The 15,296-nt window shown below is 41.0% G+C and overlaps 1 protein-coding gene across 2 annotated transcripts; it reads left to right on the top strand.

Annotated features, from left to right (window-relative positions):
• Positions 1-205: 205 nt before the first annotated feature.
• On the top strand, positions 206-8,961 carry LOC115178783 (opsin-5-like). 2 transcript variants are annotated; one of them, XM_029740095.1, is made up of 6 exons: positions 206-530; positions 1,543-1,748; positions 6,574-6,673; positions 6,831-6,935; positions 7,295-7,518; positions 8,291-8,961. In XM_029740095.1, the coding sequence occupies exons 1-6, from the start codon at positions 368-370 to the stop codon at positions 8,786-8,788; spliced, it is 1,296 nt and encodes a 431-aa protein (XP_029595955.1). In that variant the 5' UTR covers positions 206-367; the 3' UTR covers positions 8,789-8,961. The 2 variants fall into 2 exon arrangements, with proteins under 2 accessions (XP_029595955.1, XP_029595956.1); XM_029740096.1 differs by lacking the exon at positions 6,831-6,935.
• The last annotated feature ends 6,335 nt before the right edge of the window (positions 8,962-15,296 follow it).

The following is a 15,296-nucleotide window of genomic DNA, read 5'->3' as shown; positions in this document are numbered from 1 at the left end:
TTTTCATTATACACTGGGCTTTATTAAATTGAGTTAATCATGTAGTAAATGAAAGCCACAACAACTTGTGCTTAGCCTACAACTTCACCCAAATACAATAACACACTGACGTTTCCTCAGTTGCAAATCAATTTCCTCGAGGACAAAACGACATAGCTCAAGTCAGAAACAACAAGTGATTTCCCCCCGCAGGGTATCAACCTCGGGGTATAATTGGGATTAGCTAAGTACACGTCACCCCTCTCAGACAACACTGTGCGCCGAAGAATATTTTTAGACTGGATTTAGGGAAAGAGGAGCGGGTCAAGTGTTTTCTCAGAGGAAGCACCTTTGTGTCTTAGCAAGTAGAGAGCGCGCAGCTCCGTGTATGTCTCGGCAGCTGGAACGTTCAGACAACAAAATGTCAGCCAATAATGCTTTTCAAGTGGCTAACATTCCATGGAGGAATAACACTTTTACCATGTCGAATAAAGACCCTCCTTTCTCGGATCAAGGGGAGACCATTATAGGAGTATACCTGCTGGTGCTAGGTGGGAGAACTTGCTTATGTAGTTGTTGGAATGTAATTTCGTTTTTAAAATGTAGCTTTGCTTTTATGATGCAACTACTTTATTTAGTTTTGCTTTCATGGCAAAACATCTGGAAATATGTCACTAATGGCTAGTTTACCACTTCATAATTGTTATTTTATTACCTAAACGTTAGGGTAAGATGAATGACAGTAGTTTGTACTAATTTACAAAAAAAATTATCCAGAGAGTAGTCTACATTTATCTTGTTCTTCTTTTTTTTTTACTATATTTTGATATCGCAATAAACAACAATTGGATGAAGAGTTCGATTGCACTGCAGAATACAAATCACCAATACCAGAAACCTTTGTTATTGCAGTTGTTATACTACTGTTACTGTCAGTGTAGTGTATGGGCAACGGTTAGTGGTTTTGGTGTTATAAGTAGCCCAGGACAAAGAGGGGTGAATCCTGCAGCCATTCAGATCCTGTCTACACCGTGGAAATCATCAATCAAGAAAGAATGACAGCCAGCCAGTCTGGCGTTCTTTAAGAGAGGGCAGAAAGACGTGTAATTACTTGTTATTTGGTGCAAATGTATTTACATTTATTTAAATTGATCCTGACTTTTGAAATCAGTAGGGTGACTGTCATTTTATTTACAGGATAGGTAGGCTACCTATCCTGTAAATACCTACTATTAGCTCTAAAGGAAATTTCATGAAGGAAGATTTATACTAATTTTTGTTTTTGAATATGCAATGTTTAAAGAGAAGGTCAGTAGGTTTAAATCACAGATGAGGCACTTTGTCACCTCAACGCATCATGCTGCTTTATGAGCTGCATTTTGTATGGTGTGACTACAATTCCATTACATTTCACAAAACTGACAAGGCCTTTGCTCATAGGTAGTTTGGGACACACTGGTAATAGATGGGGTGAGTTTCTCTCTATGTAGTGTTTTTAGCTTCTGGAAAAGAGCTATATAAAGCCAATCAGTTAGTATGTCAATGTTTTTTTTCCCTCGTCAGGTTGGCTGTCGTGGTTTGGCAACAGTATTGTGATCTTCGTCCTGTACAAGCAGCGTGCGTCGCTGCAGCCCACGGACTATCTCACCTTTAACCTGGCCATCTCCGACGCCAGTATTTCCGTCTTCGGCTACTCCCGAGGGATCCTGGAGATCTTCAATGTGTTCCGGGACAACGGATACCTGGTTACCTCGATCTGGACATGTCAGGTAGGCAATGAGGGTATCTGGTTGGAGGGGGAAACGTGGTTTTGAGAAGTGAGATGCTTCACATTTGTATTGTATGTGAATGGTAATGTGTTGCATGTGTAGCATGTGCCATCCTACTGCAGGATCTGATACTATACTCACAAGACACAGACATTACCGCTATCCCATAAAACATGGCATGATTGGACAGGACTTTAGTAGTTCAGGTCTCCTGGAAGGTGATGTCACTGTGAGATGCTAACTTCGCCATCCTCTACACAAATGTCAAATACACAAACAAGACAACGTACCTTTACGATTGCCGATTTGCAAAAACACTGCTCTATGGCTTAGTTTGTATGGCCAGCTCTTTGTCGTTTCCTGTTAATTGCCTAGTTAAGAATATCAATGGTCCACTCCGAATGGAACACTTAGTAAACATAACACAATGGATAAAGCATAGAAATGTGTTGCAACAGATCATTATATTCACTACACTACGATGGTTCTTTGGGGGAGGATGGTCCTTTCTATTATTAGCTTGGGTACGAATAGAATATTAACAATGGGTGCTTCGGACAGTTGATCATTAATTCAATAAAAAGTAGCGTGTTGGCACATTCATCACTTTAAGTGATGACGATGAGTCACCTGGAAAAAGCGAGGTTGGTTTTACAAGGTGTCACAAAGGCCTTATATTGCTAACTACAGCACAGGAGAAAAGGTCTGTAGGCTGTACCTGAAGTAATGTAATTTTAACACTATCTTAGGGGGGAATAATAATGCTTTTTTTTTGGCATTTGATAAAAGAGGAAGTGTGATTTGCGCAAGGGCTAATATCATTAAGGTGTCCTGTAATGTCTGGGTCCTTGCTTACACGTGATTGACGGGCAATATCCATTACCTTGTTTTATTGGGGCCTCTTGAAAATATACATTTTAGTTCAAGCCTATCAATCAATTTAACACATGGGTTTTTGTTTTAGTGCACAATGTGAGAAAATGCCACCTTAAAAAAAATGAATATGTCTGTGAAATTACAATGTTATCCTTGTTCTATTTTTATCAAACGTGTTAATACAACAACAGTGTGTGTGTGTGTGTGTGTGTGTGTGTGTGTGTGTGTGTGTGTGTGTGTGTGTGTGTGTGTGTGTGTGTGTGTGTGTTTTAATGTTAATTACAGTCATTTCCCCAAGCAGGTGTTACTGCTTGTTTGGGACAAATCGTAGTTGAATAATGTCCAACTAACACTGAACAATAATCTTTTCATTTACTATTGGCCAATGCTAAAAACAATAGGAAAACATCCAAATGAAAACGAACTAAGAGGAGAGACAGAAATGATTTTAAAAAGACTGAGATAAAAAAAACATTAAGTAGGGCAGAGAGGACAGATGAGGAGACTTTCTTCTGATAAAGAAAAGTGGTCCTGAGGTCAGCAGACATTGAAAGCTTGATTATAGAATGTCTGGGTCAGAGTAAGGTGAGAGAGTTGTCAAAGATGAGATTGCGGACTATAGGATAAGTATCCCTATTAAGCCCACCAAAATCTAAGTTTAGACATTTCTAACATATACTTTGCCCTAATTGTTGTAAGAAAAGTGGAGATAATATGAACGATTAATCTCTCATGTGAAATTGTATGACTTGATTTACACCATTTGTTTATATAAGATAAAGATATTTGATAAAATATGTGGAAAGTCCGGACTGGGTTTAATGGGTACTAAATAAGCCCACCTGTCAGATCCTGACCATAGTAAGATGTTATTTTCTATGGTAGAGTAGGTCAGGGCGTGACAGGGGATGTTTTGTGTTTTTGTATGTTTTGTATATCTATGTTTAGGTTCTAGTTTTTCTATTTCTATGTTTTTTTGTTTGTTGGGATGATCTCCAATTAGAGGCAGCTGGTCCTCATTGTCTCTAATTGGAGATCATACTTAAGTAGGGTTTTTTTTCCACCTGTGTTTGTGGGTAGTTGTCTTCTGTTTAGTTTATGTACCTGACAGAACTGTGCGCTTTTGTTTTCGCTTTGTTTTTTTTTCTTTAGTGTTCTGAGTTAAAATAAATATTCATCATGAGCAATCAACACGCTGCGCTTTGGTCCCCTCCCTACGACAGCAGTTACACCACCTCTAAAATAATACATTGAAATATATTTCCTAATGCTGAAAACTTACAAACTGACATATCTTATGTAAACTTAAATTATAGTGTAGCGCTCATAAAAGTGGGTGTCCAATCGTATCCGCAGAGAACAATGTGGGCCCATGGCTTTTATTCATGCCAACAGGTACACACCTGATTCGACAAATCAACTAATCATAGACTTCAACCAAGACTTGATAAGTTGAGTCAGTAATACTGCTTGGTTAGAACAAAAACATGCACCCTCACCGGCCCTCTGTGGATAAGACGCCATGCACAAAGACCATAACACACACAACTTTTAATGAATTATCTGAAAGCTGGTTCACATTTGCTGTAGTCTTATTCTTGTTCGTTAGTTCAACTTGTCTTCCTAAAGTCTGTGTGAAGACAGTTTAAAATGTCCCTCTCTACTGTTGTATTACAAAGGTACATGTGGTGAACACAAATATAGAAAAACCTGGATGAATGATGGACAATATGACAACGCGCCTGGCTCTAACTGCATAAGTAGTCATCCAATAGTCCATCCATCTTCTTGTCCCACATTTGTTTCCATTTTTGTCCAATATTTCTAGGTCTTCCATCCCTGATATCCTTCTACCCTGATCTTATTCTTCTCTCTCTGCATCAATGACTATCTATCCACTCCAAACGTCTTGGAGAGAGTACAGAGGCTTTTAATTGTTCTTAATTGTTTTTAATCTTGGTAAACTAAACCATGAATAGATGCATAAGATGCATAAATGTAGTTTGACTATTTGAATGAAAATAAATCTGAAGAAAAAACACCTATGGTCAGGCTCATTGAATATTAGGGTTATCAACACACACTCTCCATGCGTTTCAATGCGAACCAGGCTACTGGGATTAATTGGAACAACAGTGATTTATGGTAAAAAAAAAAAGACTGAATAGCAAAGTTCAGTCATAAAATATTTGGAAACAAATGGTTTGGGGTATAAATATACACTATAGACTACAATAATATGTGACTTTAGTATTGATCATATTGAACAATATTATTTTAATTTACACTCTGTATAGAGCGAATGATTTTTGTGCTACTGTAGCCTTCAAGCCCACCTGAGATAAATGTGAAATTTACAAAAAAGACAACCATGTATAACAATGCAAGGTTCATTTAACAGTAAAATAAGACTAAATGCGTTAAAAAAAGGTGAGCTGTGAGTGCTTAAGATCTATTATATTGTTGTGGTTCACCAAGTTATGTTGCTACTGTATTGACTGATATGCGGTATGACTGGTTGCATGAAAAACCCATATTTTCAATTGGCAAGAAATAGTCATTAATACCTATGTGGTATGCTATCATATATCAACACATTAATATCTTATTTTTACATTAAGTGTGATCACTTATCTGAGAAGGTACAGAAAATGCAAACAAAAAAAGGTGTATCAAGAGTCACCTCCACACCAAAGTTTTTTTGCAGTTTTGAACTTACACATACATGTAGCTGTCAATAACTTAATAATAAAACATCTGATTGTCTTAGAATAAAAACTGGTATGGAAATAACAATCAGATTAATTGGTTGAAACATTAAACAGCAGGAAATGTATTTATTTATTTATTTTTAATCCAGAATTGGAAGTGAGTTTAATGGGTACGTGAGCTTAATGGGTTTGCTTACCCTAATAAGGAGCAAGTAAAATGCATGATGGGACATGAACTCTGGCATGTAACTACTTTCCAACCAGACCTGGGTTCAAATACATGTGTATTTGAGTATTTGGTATTTAAAATACACAGAAAAAATATTTTCGTTTTTTAATACACAGCCCAAAACAAGTACTTTTATTGACGTATTTGAATTGTTATTTATAAAAGCCAAATCTACCAAATTGTATTTGAGAGTATTTTCAAATACTTTCCAAGTGTATTTCCAAACACATTAAAATATTAAACTACTTGCCTTTTCAAATAAAATATATCTGAATACTTACTTCAAATGTAATAAAAGGAATTTAGATATTTGAAATAGCATTTGAACCCAGGTCTGTTTCCAATTATGGAGAAACCCCATTTGCAGGAAATGCTATGTTGCTTGAAGCATCCCACCAGTGTTTTTTTAAATTATGGTCCAAGGTTTTTCCTCCAATAGACATATGCATTGTCCTCCAAAGTGTATCTGACCGTGAGGCAAAAGGGGATGGGGCTTGGATGTAAATATATTAGATTAGATTAAGTAATCTGATCAGTCAACGTACATTGGCTCCTGTCTCTACTAGGAAGAGAAGTTGAAGTTAATTTGATAGAAGCTGTCGATCTTGATCAGACATACTCCCCACTGCTGACCATAGCTGTGATGGACTGATCTTTAACTCCATTTAATGTAGCTAGATTAGCTCTTCTGTGTTCTGGCTATATAAGTGTCCATCCTGGTGAACTGAAAACTGAACAACCAGGAGAAGGATTTGGCAAAGTAGAAAGGAGCCCAATTCACACAAAATCAGTAATTGGTTAGTGATGGATTTGTTAAGTACGTGAACCCAAACAAGTATTCAACATTAGGATAATTGCTTTCAACTTAATCTTCTGAGTGATTGGAGTCCTTCAACTTCTGCAAGAACAGTGGATGTCTGTTTTTTTTCTACTGTACTTCGTTTTGAGATTCTCTTCCCTACACCTTCCCCCTCTAAGCATCCCTAACAGTTTTGTTGGTCTTACCCAGGTGGACGGCTTCTTCACCTTGGTCTTCGGCCTCAGCAGCATCAATACTTTGACTGTCATCAGTGTCACAAGATACATCAAGGGATGCCATCCGGGTAAAGGTAAGACACTGTGACACAACCTTAACCTTTAATCTTCATCTCAATAATTCCAATAAAGTTGGAAGAAAAATGCAGGCTGTAGGCTAGATGTTCTGGTCAGATACAATGTTCTTGTGGGAGCCTTTCTTTTAACTTTCAACTTTGTTCCTTTACCTAGCTCACTGCATAACCAACACAAGCATAGGCATGTGCCTAATATTCATCTGGTTGGGGGCTGTGTTCTGGTCGGGAGCGCCCCTTCTGGGCTGGGGGAGTTACACAGGTGAAATAAACATGGCTAGTTATCATGTGACATACTATTTGATACAGGGGCACTTACTTGTGTTAGGTTCTTGTAACATTCTGGTGGGGCAACATTTTCAAGATTTGTATGTGCACAATGACGACAAACAAATAATAGCACTAAAGCAAGTTGCTATCTAAAACATTAGCAGAAGACAATCTTTAAACGAGAACTGACCACATTTTGACATATGTGGACCTTTTGTCACATTTACCCTGACTTTTCGAAGGGCCAAAATAGAGGGAATTCTTACATTTTAAACAATCTTCACCTGAACAAATATTAAAAAATGGACAACATACAAACACATGAAGGTTATCTCAATCTCCTCCTTTTAGATCGTGGTTATGGAACGTGTGAAATCAACTGGGCCAAAGCCAACTACTCCACTGTCTACAAGTCCTACATCATCTCCATCCTCATATTCTGCTTCTTCATCCCCGTGCTGGTCATGCTCTTCACCTACGTGTCCATCATCAACACAGTGAAGAGAGGCAACGCCATGGCCACTGAGGGAGACCTGACCGAAAGGCAGAGAAAGATTGAAAGGGACGTCACCATTGTGAGTAGGATTCAAATCAAATCAACGTTTATTGGCCATGTACAAAGATTTGCAGGTGTTATCAGCAGGTGCAGCGAAATGCTTATGTTACTAGCTCCAAGAGTGCAGTAGAACGTCTCACAAATGGCCTCCTGAGTGGCGCAGTGGTCCTAGGCACTGCATCGCAGTGCAGCTAGCTGTGCCACTAGAGATCCTGGTTCGAGTCCAGGCTCTGTCGGAGCCGGCCGCGACCGTGAGACCCATGGGGCGGTGCACAATTGGCCCAGCTCCGTCTGGATTAAGGGAGGGTTTGGCCCGGCAGGGATGTTCTTGTCCCATCGTGCACTAGCGACTCCTGTGGCGGGCTGGACGCAATGCACAGTGTTTCCTCTGACACATTGGTGCAGCTGGCTTCCGGGTTAAGCGGTCATTGTGTCAAGAAGCTTGGCTGGGTTGTGTTTCGGAGGATGCATGGCTTTCGACCTTCGCCTCTCCCGAGTCCGTACGGGAGTTGCAGCGATGGGACAAGACTGTAACTATCAATTGGATACCACGAAATTGGGGAGGAAAAAGGTGTAAAAATAAATATATTTTGCAGATTCAATACAAAAATCTAAACAAGAAATCAAGAAATGACAGAGTGAGTCCAATAAACAATCCAGAGTAGATATATTAGAGTGAGCATGTGTCAGAGTCCAAAACAATGCAGATGTACAAACAATACTACATATAGACCAAGCGTTAAACGATGGGTTATGATTTAACGGTCATCCTAACTTTTGTTTTCTCCCAGGTATCCATTGTCATCTGCACAGCATTCATACTGGCGTGGTCGCCGTACGCCGTTGTCTCCATGTGGTCGGCCTGTGGCTTCCACGTACCCAGCCTCACCAGCATCTTCACCCGCCTCTTTGCCAAGTCGGCCAGCTTCTACAACCCGCTCATCTACTTCGGCCTCAGCTCCAAGTTCCGCAAGGACGTCGCCATCTTGCTGCCCTGCACCAGCGATGGCAAGGACACGGTCAAGCTCAAGCGTTTTAAGCCGAAAGGCGATGCTCACCAGGGCTCTGGAAGAGGCAATGGACTCAAAGCACCTCCTCATCATCAGAAGGAGATGATGTATGCCCCTGGAAATCCGTATCCGCTCACGGCGATTAAGGCGGCCTCAAGCCCAGATTCGGGAGTGGGGAGCCCCCCCTGTACTCCTCCTCCTCCCGCCAACAAGGAGATGTTCTTTATCGAAGTGCCCCATCTGTCTGATGGGCCAGAGTGGGAATGCGACAGACTCTAAGAACAATACGTTTGTTTTTTGTGTTACTTTTTATTTAAAAACACATGGGAATTTACTTACACAAATCAAATGGCCTTTGATTCGTGTAAGTATGCATAACTGTTGATGCAATTTGTTATTTTCTTAATTAATTGTGTATATACTTGTGAATAAAACGTTCTATTCAAAGGGAACAAGTTGAAAGATGTTTTCAATATCAATACTCATTCTGTCACTCTTAAAATAAATTCCTGTCCAACATAATAATTCAACCCCATTAGCAAACAGGAGAAGACATTACAGAAATGTAAGTGTATTTCTTATGAAAATGCTCTGAGATGCTCAGCTCACATATAGGCGACATACCAGTTCTAATGATAACTTTACTTGAGGCCGGCACGTCTTCATGGGCTGACTTGTTTTTGTCCAAAAACTATCCATCTGTTCCCCCTCATTCCAAAGAACTCCACACAAACCAACTTTACCTCAGATAGGACATGTACCGTAAGAAACCGTTGAAGTGAATTAAAGAGCGTTAAACCATGATAGGCTACAATAATAAGCTACAATACCCAAGAGAACTGTACTAATACAATAAAAAGCGAATACTTCTAAAGCCCCTGCAATACGCTCATGCGTGGGACACCTGTAGGTTTAGAACGAAACAATCCATTCCACACGCGCAATCTACTATCAAAGGCGACTGACTGCAAGGTTGATTGTGCAGATGGTGAAGTTGTAGACTGCTTTATTAAGGAGTCTAAATCAAGTCGGAAGAGTCGGAGAAAGAAATTAATTAATTGAAAGGGTCTTCAATACCCCACAGGACAACAGGTTGGACCAGGTGGTTCCTCTGTCTTCCGTCTGTCTTCCATAATCACTGCCCTGTAACATGGATATACAGTATGGCGTGTGGAATTACTAAGTTTAAGCCTATAAAGGTGTGTATCAATGTATCCTTTAGTTTTTTGAAAATTATTTCTCGTAGATATGAAAGATAAGGTCCTTATGCTTCCAAAACCTTACTGCAAGCGATGCCTGTTAACAAAACTCCCCCGTACGGAAGACGCCTTCGTCCAATGACTCTTATGTGTAATGAAATGGAACTGAGAGTCATGATCAAAGTCATGTAAGACAAGTGCGGACTTGAGCAGCCCTATGAAAGCATTGCCTACTATTAGACCAAAGTGCTTTTCCTGTTTTTCCATTTTGATTCCAACATGGCGCCAACAGAGATGGTTGCCTCGCTTTGCATTCTTAGGAAACTATGCAGTATTTTTTTTTTTTATGTATTATTTCTTGCATTGTTACCCCAGGAAATCTTAAGTCTTATTACATACAGCTGGGAAGAACTATTGGATATAAGAGCAACGTCAACTTACCAACATTACGACCAGGAATACGACTTTTCCGAAGCGGATCCTCTGTTTGGACCACCACTCAGGACAATGGATCGGATCCCAGTAGGCGACCCAAAACAACGGCGCCGCAGAAGGGGCAGATGGAGCGATCTTCTGGTCAGGATCTGTAGACGGGCACATCGCTCACGAGTATACTACTCGCCAATGTCCAGTCTTTGGGTTGCCTTCCAGAGAGACATCAGAGATTGTAACATTCTCTGTTTCATGGAAACATGGCTCACCTAGGATACATTATCAGAGTCGGTACAGTCACTTGGTTTCTTCACGCATCGCGCCGACAGAAACAAACATCTCTCTTGTAAGAAGAAGGAAGGTGGTGTATGCCTTATGATTAACGAGTCGTGGTGTGATCATAACAACATACAGGAACTCAAGTCCTTTTGTTCACCTGACCTAGAATTCCTTACAATCAAATGCCGACCACATTAGCTACCAAGATAATTCTCTTCGATTACAATCACAGCCGTGTACATCCCCCCCAAGCAGACACCTCGACGGCCCTGAAAGAACTTTATTGGACTCTATGTAAACTGGAAACCACATATCCTGAGGCTGCATTTATTGTAGCTGGGGATTTTAACAAGGCTAATCTGAAACAAGGCTCCCTAAATTTTAGCAGCATATCGAATGCGCGATCCGGGCTGGCAAAATTCTGGATCACTGTTACTCTGACTTCCGCGACGCATACAAAGCCCTCCCTCTCCCTCCCTGAGCCCGTGCTCAGGTCTGTTCAGCTCTGGTCCGACCAATCTGATTCCATGCTTCAAGATTGCTTTGATCACGTGAACTGGGATATGTTCAGGATAGCCTCAGACAACAACATTGATGTGTATGCTGATTCGGTGAGCAAGTTTATTAGCAGTGCATCGGTGATGTTGTACCCACGGTGACTATTAAAAACATTCCCCAAGCAGAATCCGTGGATTGATGGCAGCATTCGCGCAAAACTGAAAGCATGAACCACTGCTTTTAATAATCATGGCAAGGTGACGGGAAACATGACAGAATACAAACAGTGTAGCTATTCCCTCCGCAAGGCAATCCAACAAGCTAATCGTCAGTATAGAGACAAAGTTGAGTTGCAATTCAACGGCTCAGACACAAGACGTATGTGGCAGGGTCTACAGTCAATCACAGATTACAAAAACAAAACCAGCTCAGTTGCGGACACCGAGGTCTTGCTCCCAGACAAACTAAACAACTTCTTTACTCGCTTTGAGGACAATACAGTGCCACTGACTGGCCCGCTACCAAAACCTGTGGGCTCTCCTTCACCACAGCAAACGTTAGTAAAACATTTAAACGTGTTAACCCTCGCAAGGCTGATGGCCCAGACGGCATCCCTAGCCACGTCCTCAGTCTGCTGTTCCCACATGCTTCAAGAGGGCCACCATTGTTCCTGTTCTCAAGAAAGCTGAGGTAACTGAGCTAAATGACTATCGCCCTGTGGCACTCACTTCCGTTATCATGAAGTGCTTTGAGAGACAAGTCAAGGATCATATCACCTCCACCTTACCTGACACCCTAGACCCACTCCAATTTGTTTACCGCCCCAATAGGTCCACAGACGACGCAATCGCAATCACACTGCACACTGCCCTAACCCATCTGGAGAAGAGGAATACCTATGTAAGAATGCTGTTCATCGATTACAGCTCAGCATTTAACACCATAGTACCCTCCAAACTCGGCATTAAACTCATTAAGACGATGGGCCTCGACCCCACACTGTGTAACTGGGTCCTGGACTTTCTGATGGGCCACTCCCGGGTGGTAAGGGTAGGAAACAACATCTCCACCCCGCTGATCCTCAACACTGGGGCCCCACAAGGGTGTGTTCTCAGCCCTCTCCTGTACTCCCTGTTCACCCATGATTGCGTGGCCATGCACGCCTCCAACTCAATCATCAAGTTTGCAGACGACACTACAGTGGTAGGCTTGATTACCAACAACGACAAGACGGCCTACAGGGAGGAGGTGAGGGCATTCTGAGTGTGGTGTCAGGAAAATAACTTGACACGCAATGTCAACAAAACAAAGGAGATGATTGTGGACTTCAGGAAACAGCAGAGGGAGCACCCCCCCTATCCACATCGACGGAACAGTAGTGGAGAAGGTGGAAAGTTTTAAGTTCCTTGGTGTACACATCACAGACAAACTGAAATGGTCCACCCACCCAGACAGCATGGTGAAGAAGGTGCAACAGCGCCTCTTCAACCTCAGGAGGCTGAAGAAATTTGGTTTGTCACCGAAAACACTCACAAACTTTTACAGATGCACAATCGAGAGCATCTTGTCGGGCTGTATCACCACCTGGTACGACAACTGCTCCGCCCACTACCGTAAGGCTCTCCAGAGGGTGCTGTGAGGTCTGCACAACGCATTACTGGGGACAAACTACCTGCCCTCCAGGACACCTACACCACCCGATGTCACAGGAAGGCCAAAAAGATCATCATGGACAAAAACCACCCGAGCCACTGCCTGTTCATCCCGATATCATCCAGAAGGCGAGGTCAGTACAGGTGCATCAAAGCTGGGACCGAGAGACTGAAAAGCAGCTTCTATCTCAAGGCCATCAGACTGTTAAACAGCCATCACTAACATTGAGTGGCTGCTGCCAACATACTGACTCAAATCTCTAGCCACTTTAATAATAAAAAAATTGATGGAATAAATGTATCACTAGTCACTTTAAACAATGGCAATTTATATAATGTTTACGTACCCTACAATACTCATCTCATACGTATATACTGTACTCTATACCATCTACTGCATCTTGCCTATGCTGCACGGCCATCGCTCATCCATATATGTACATATTCTTAATCATTCCTTTACACTTGTGTGTTTAAGGTAGTAGTTGTGAAATTGTTAGATTACTTGTTAGATATTACTGCACGGTCGGAACTAGAAGCACAAACATTTCCCTACACTCGCATTAACATCTGCTAGCCATGCGTATGTGACCAATAACATTTTATTTTATTTGATTTAAAAGAACACCGCCATATAATAAGGTTGCTGTTAGGCATGTTTTAACTGATTGGATAAAGTAAACATTCCAGTGTGCTTTTGAATCTGGTGAACTCAACATGCTGATTTCCAGCATTATCTGCTTTAATAGCTCTTCTTATAAAAAATAATATAGGCCTACATGACTTGACAGACCGAAAAACATTAACTTATACGCCACTGTATCAAAACATGTGAGGTTGAGTCTTTACTTTGACAAAGGAATAATGTGGTTTACCTATTTTTTTTCTTATTCTTTGTTTATTCAGAGAAAACCCAATGAGGCAAGAGCCTCATTCCCATCGATGCCTTGATCACAACAATACAGCAACCAATACAATGTAAAACAAAACAGCAATCAATCCAAAACACAACATTTATGAAAAACTGTTACAGTCCTCAGCTACTAGGTCCTCAATCAACACTCTAAACTGCCCGAGCGGCACTAGAACATCTAATTGTAATGAGTTTTGCAAATTGCATTAACTAATTCGGTGGAGACCCAAGGAACCTCAAGAGTTAACCAACCCTGTGAACGGGTTTGGTAACTCGTGTTTTTATACTTCAACAACGAAGTTAGGTAAATCAGAAGCTAGTAGAGCTACAGTTGAAGTCGGAAGTTTACATACACTTAGGTTGGAGTCATTAAAACCAACCACTCCACAAATTTCTTGTTAACAAAACTATAGTTTTGGCAAGTCGGTTAGGACATCTACTTTGTGCATGACACAAGAAATTTCTCCAACAATTGTTTACAGACCGATTATTTCACTTAAAATCCACTGTATCACAATTCCAGTGGGTCAGAAGTTTACATACACCAAGTTGACTGTGCCTTTAAACAGCTTGGAAAATTCCAGAAAATGATGTCATGGGTTTAGAAGCTTCTGATAGGCTAATTGACATAATTTGAGTCAATTGGAGGTGTACCTGTGGATGTATTTCAAGGCCTACCTTCAAACTCAGTGCCTCTTTGCTTGATATCATGGGAAAAGCAAAATAAATCAGCCAAGACCTCAGAAGAAACCATGTCAGAAATTGTTCAAAACTGAGTTTAAATGTATTTGGCTAAGGAGTTTGTAAACTTCTGACTTCAACTGTATATACTGTAGGGAAATCTAGGATTGTATTGGTCTGTAAGGACACTTGCAAAGACCTAATGGCTTTTTGACAGGTACCAGGGCAGAAGATAAAGTACATGGCTGTGTGGCTGTCCCTGATGTCACATGGACCTTTCACACCTTGCCTCTGCATGAGTAACCTCTATCTCATTCACTGTCTCCCTGGCATTCTACAGCAGTAGAGCCGTACATAAACATACATCTTTAGCATCATGTCTCCCTGCTTCCAAGTCACGTACAGTTGAAGTCAGAAGTTTACCTTCATCTTAGGCAAATACATTTAAACTCAGTTTTTCAGAATTCCTAACATTTAATCCTTTTACAAATCCCCTGTCCCCAGTTAGGATCACCACTTTATTTTAAGAATGTGAAATGTCAGAATAGTTGTAGAGAGAATGATTTATTTCAGCTTTTATTTCTTTCATCACATTCCCAGTGGGTCAGAAGTGAACATACACTCAATTAGTATTTGGTAGCATTGCCTTTAAAATGTTTAACTTGGGTCAAACGTTTCAGGTAGCCTTCCACAAGCTTCCCACAATAAGTTGGGTGAATTTTGGCCAATTCCTCCTGACAGAGCTGGTGTAACCGAGTCAGGTTTGTAGGCCTCCTTGCTTGCACACGCTTTTTCAGTTCTGCCCACACATTTTCTATAGGATTGAGGTCAGGGCTTTGTGATGGCCACTCCAATACCTTGACTTTGTTGTCCTTATTAAGCCATTTGCAGCAACTTTGAAAGTATGTTTGGGGCCATTTGCGACCAAACTTTAACTTCCTGACTGATGTCTTGAGATGTTGCTTCAATATATCCACATAATTTTCTTCCTTCATGATGCCATCTACTTTGTGAAGTGCACCAGTCCCTCCTGCAGCAAAGCACCCCCACAACATGATGCTGCCACCCCCGTGCATCACGGTTGGGATGATGTTCTTCGCCTTGCAAGCCTCCCCCTTTTTCCTCCAAACATA

Source organism: Salmo trutta, chromosome 38 (genome assembly GCF_901001165.1).
Source record: "Salmo trutta chromosome 38, fSalTru1.1, whole genome shotgun sequence".
NCBI classification, from domain to species: Eukaryota; Metazoa; Chordata; class Actinopteri; order Salmoniformes; family Salmonidae; genus Salmo; species Salmo trutta.
This window is presented reverse-complemented; position numbering and strand designations above follow the sequence as displayed.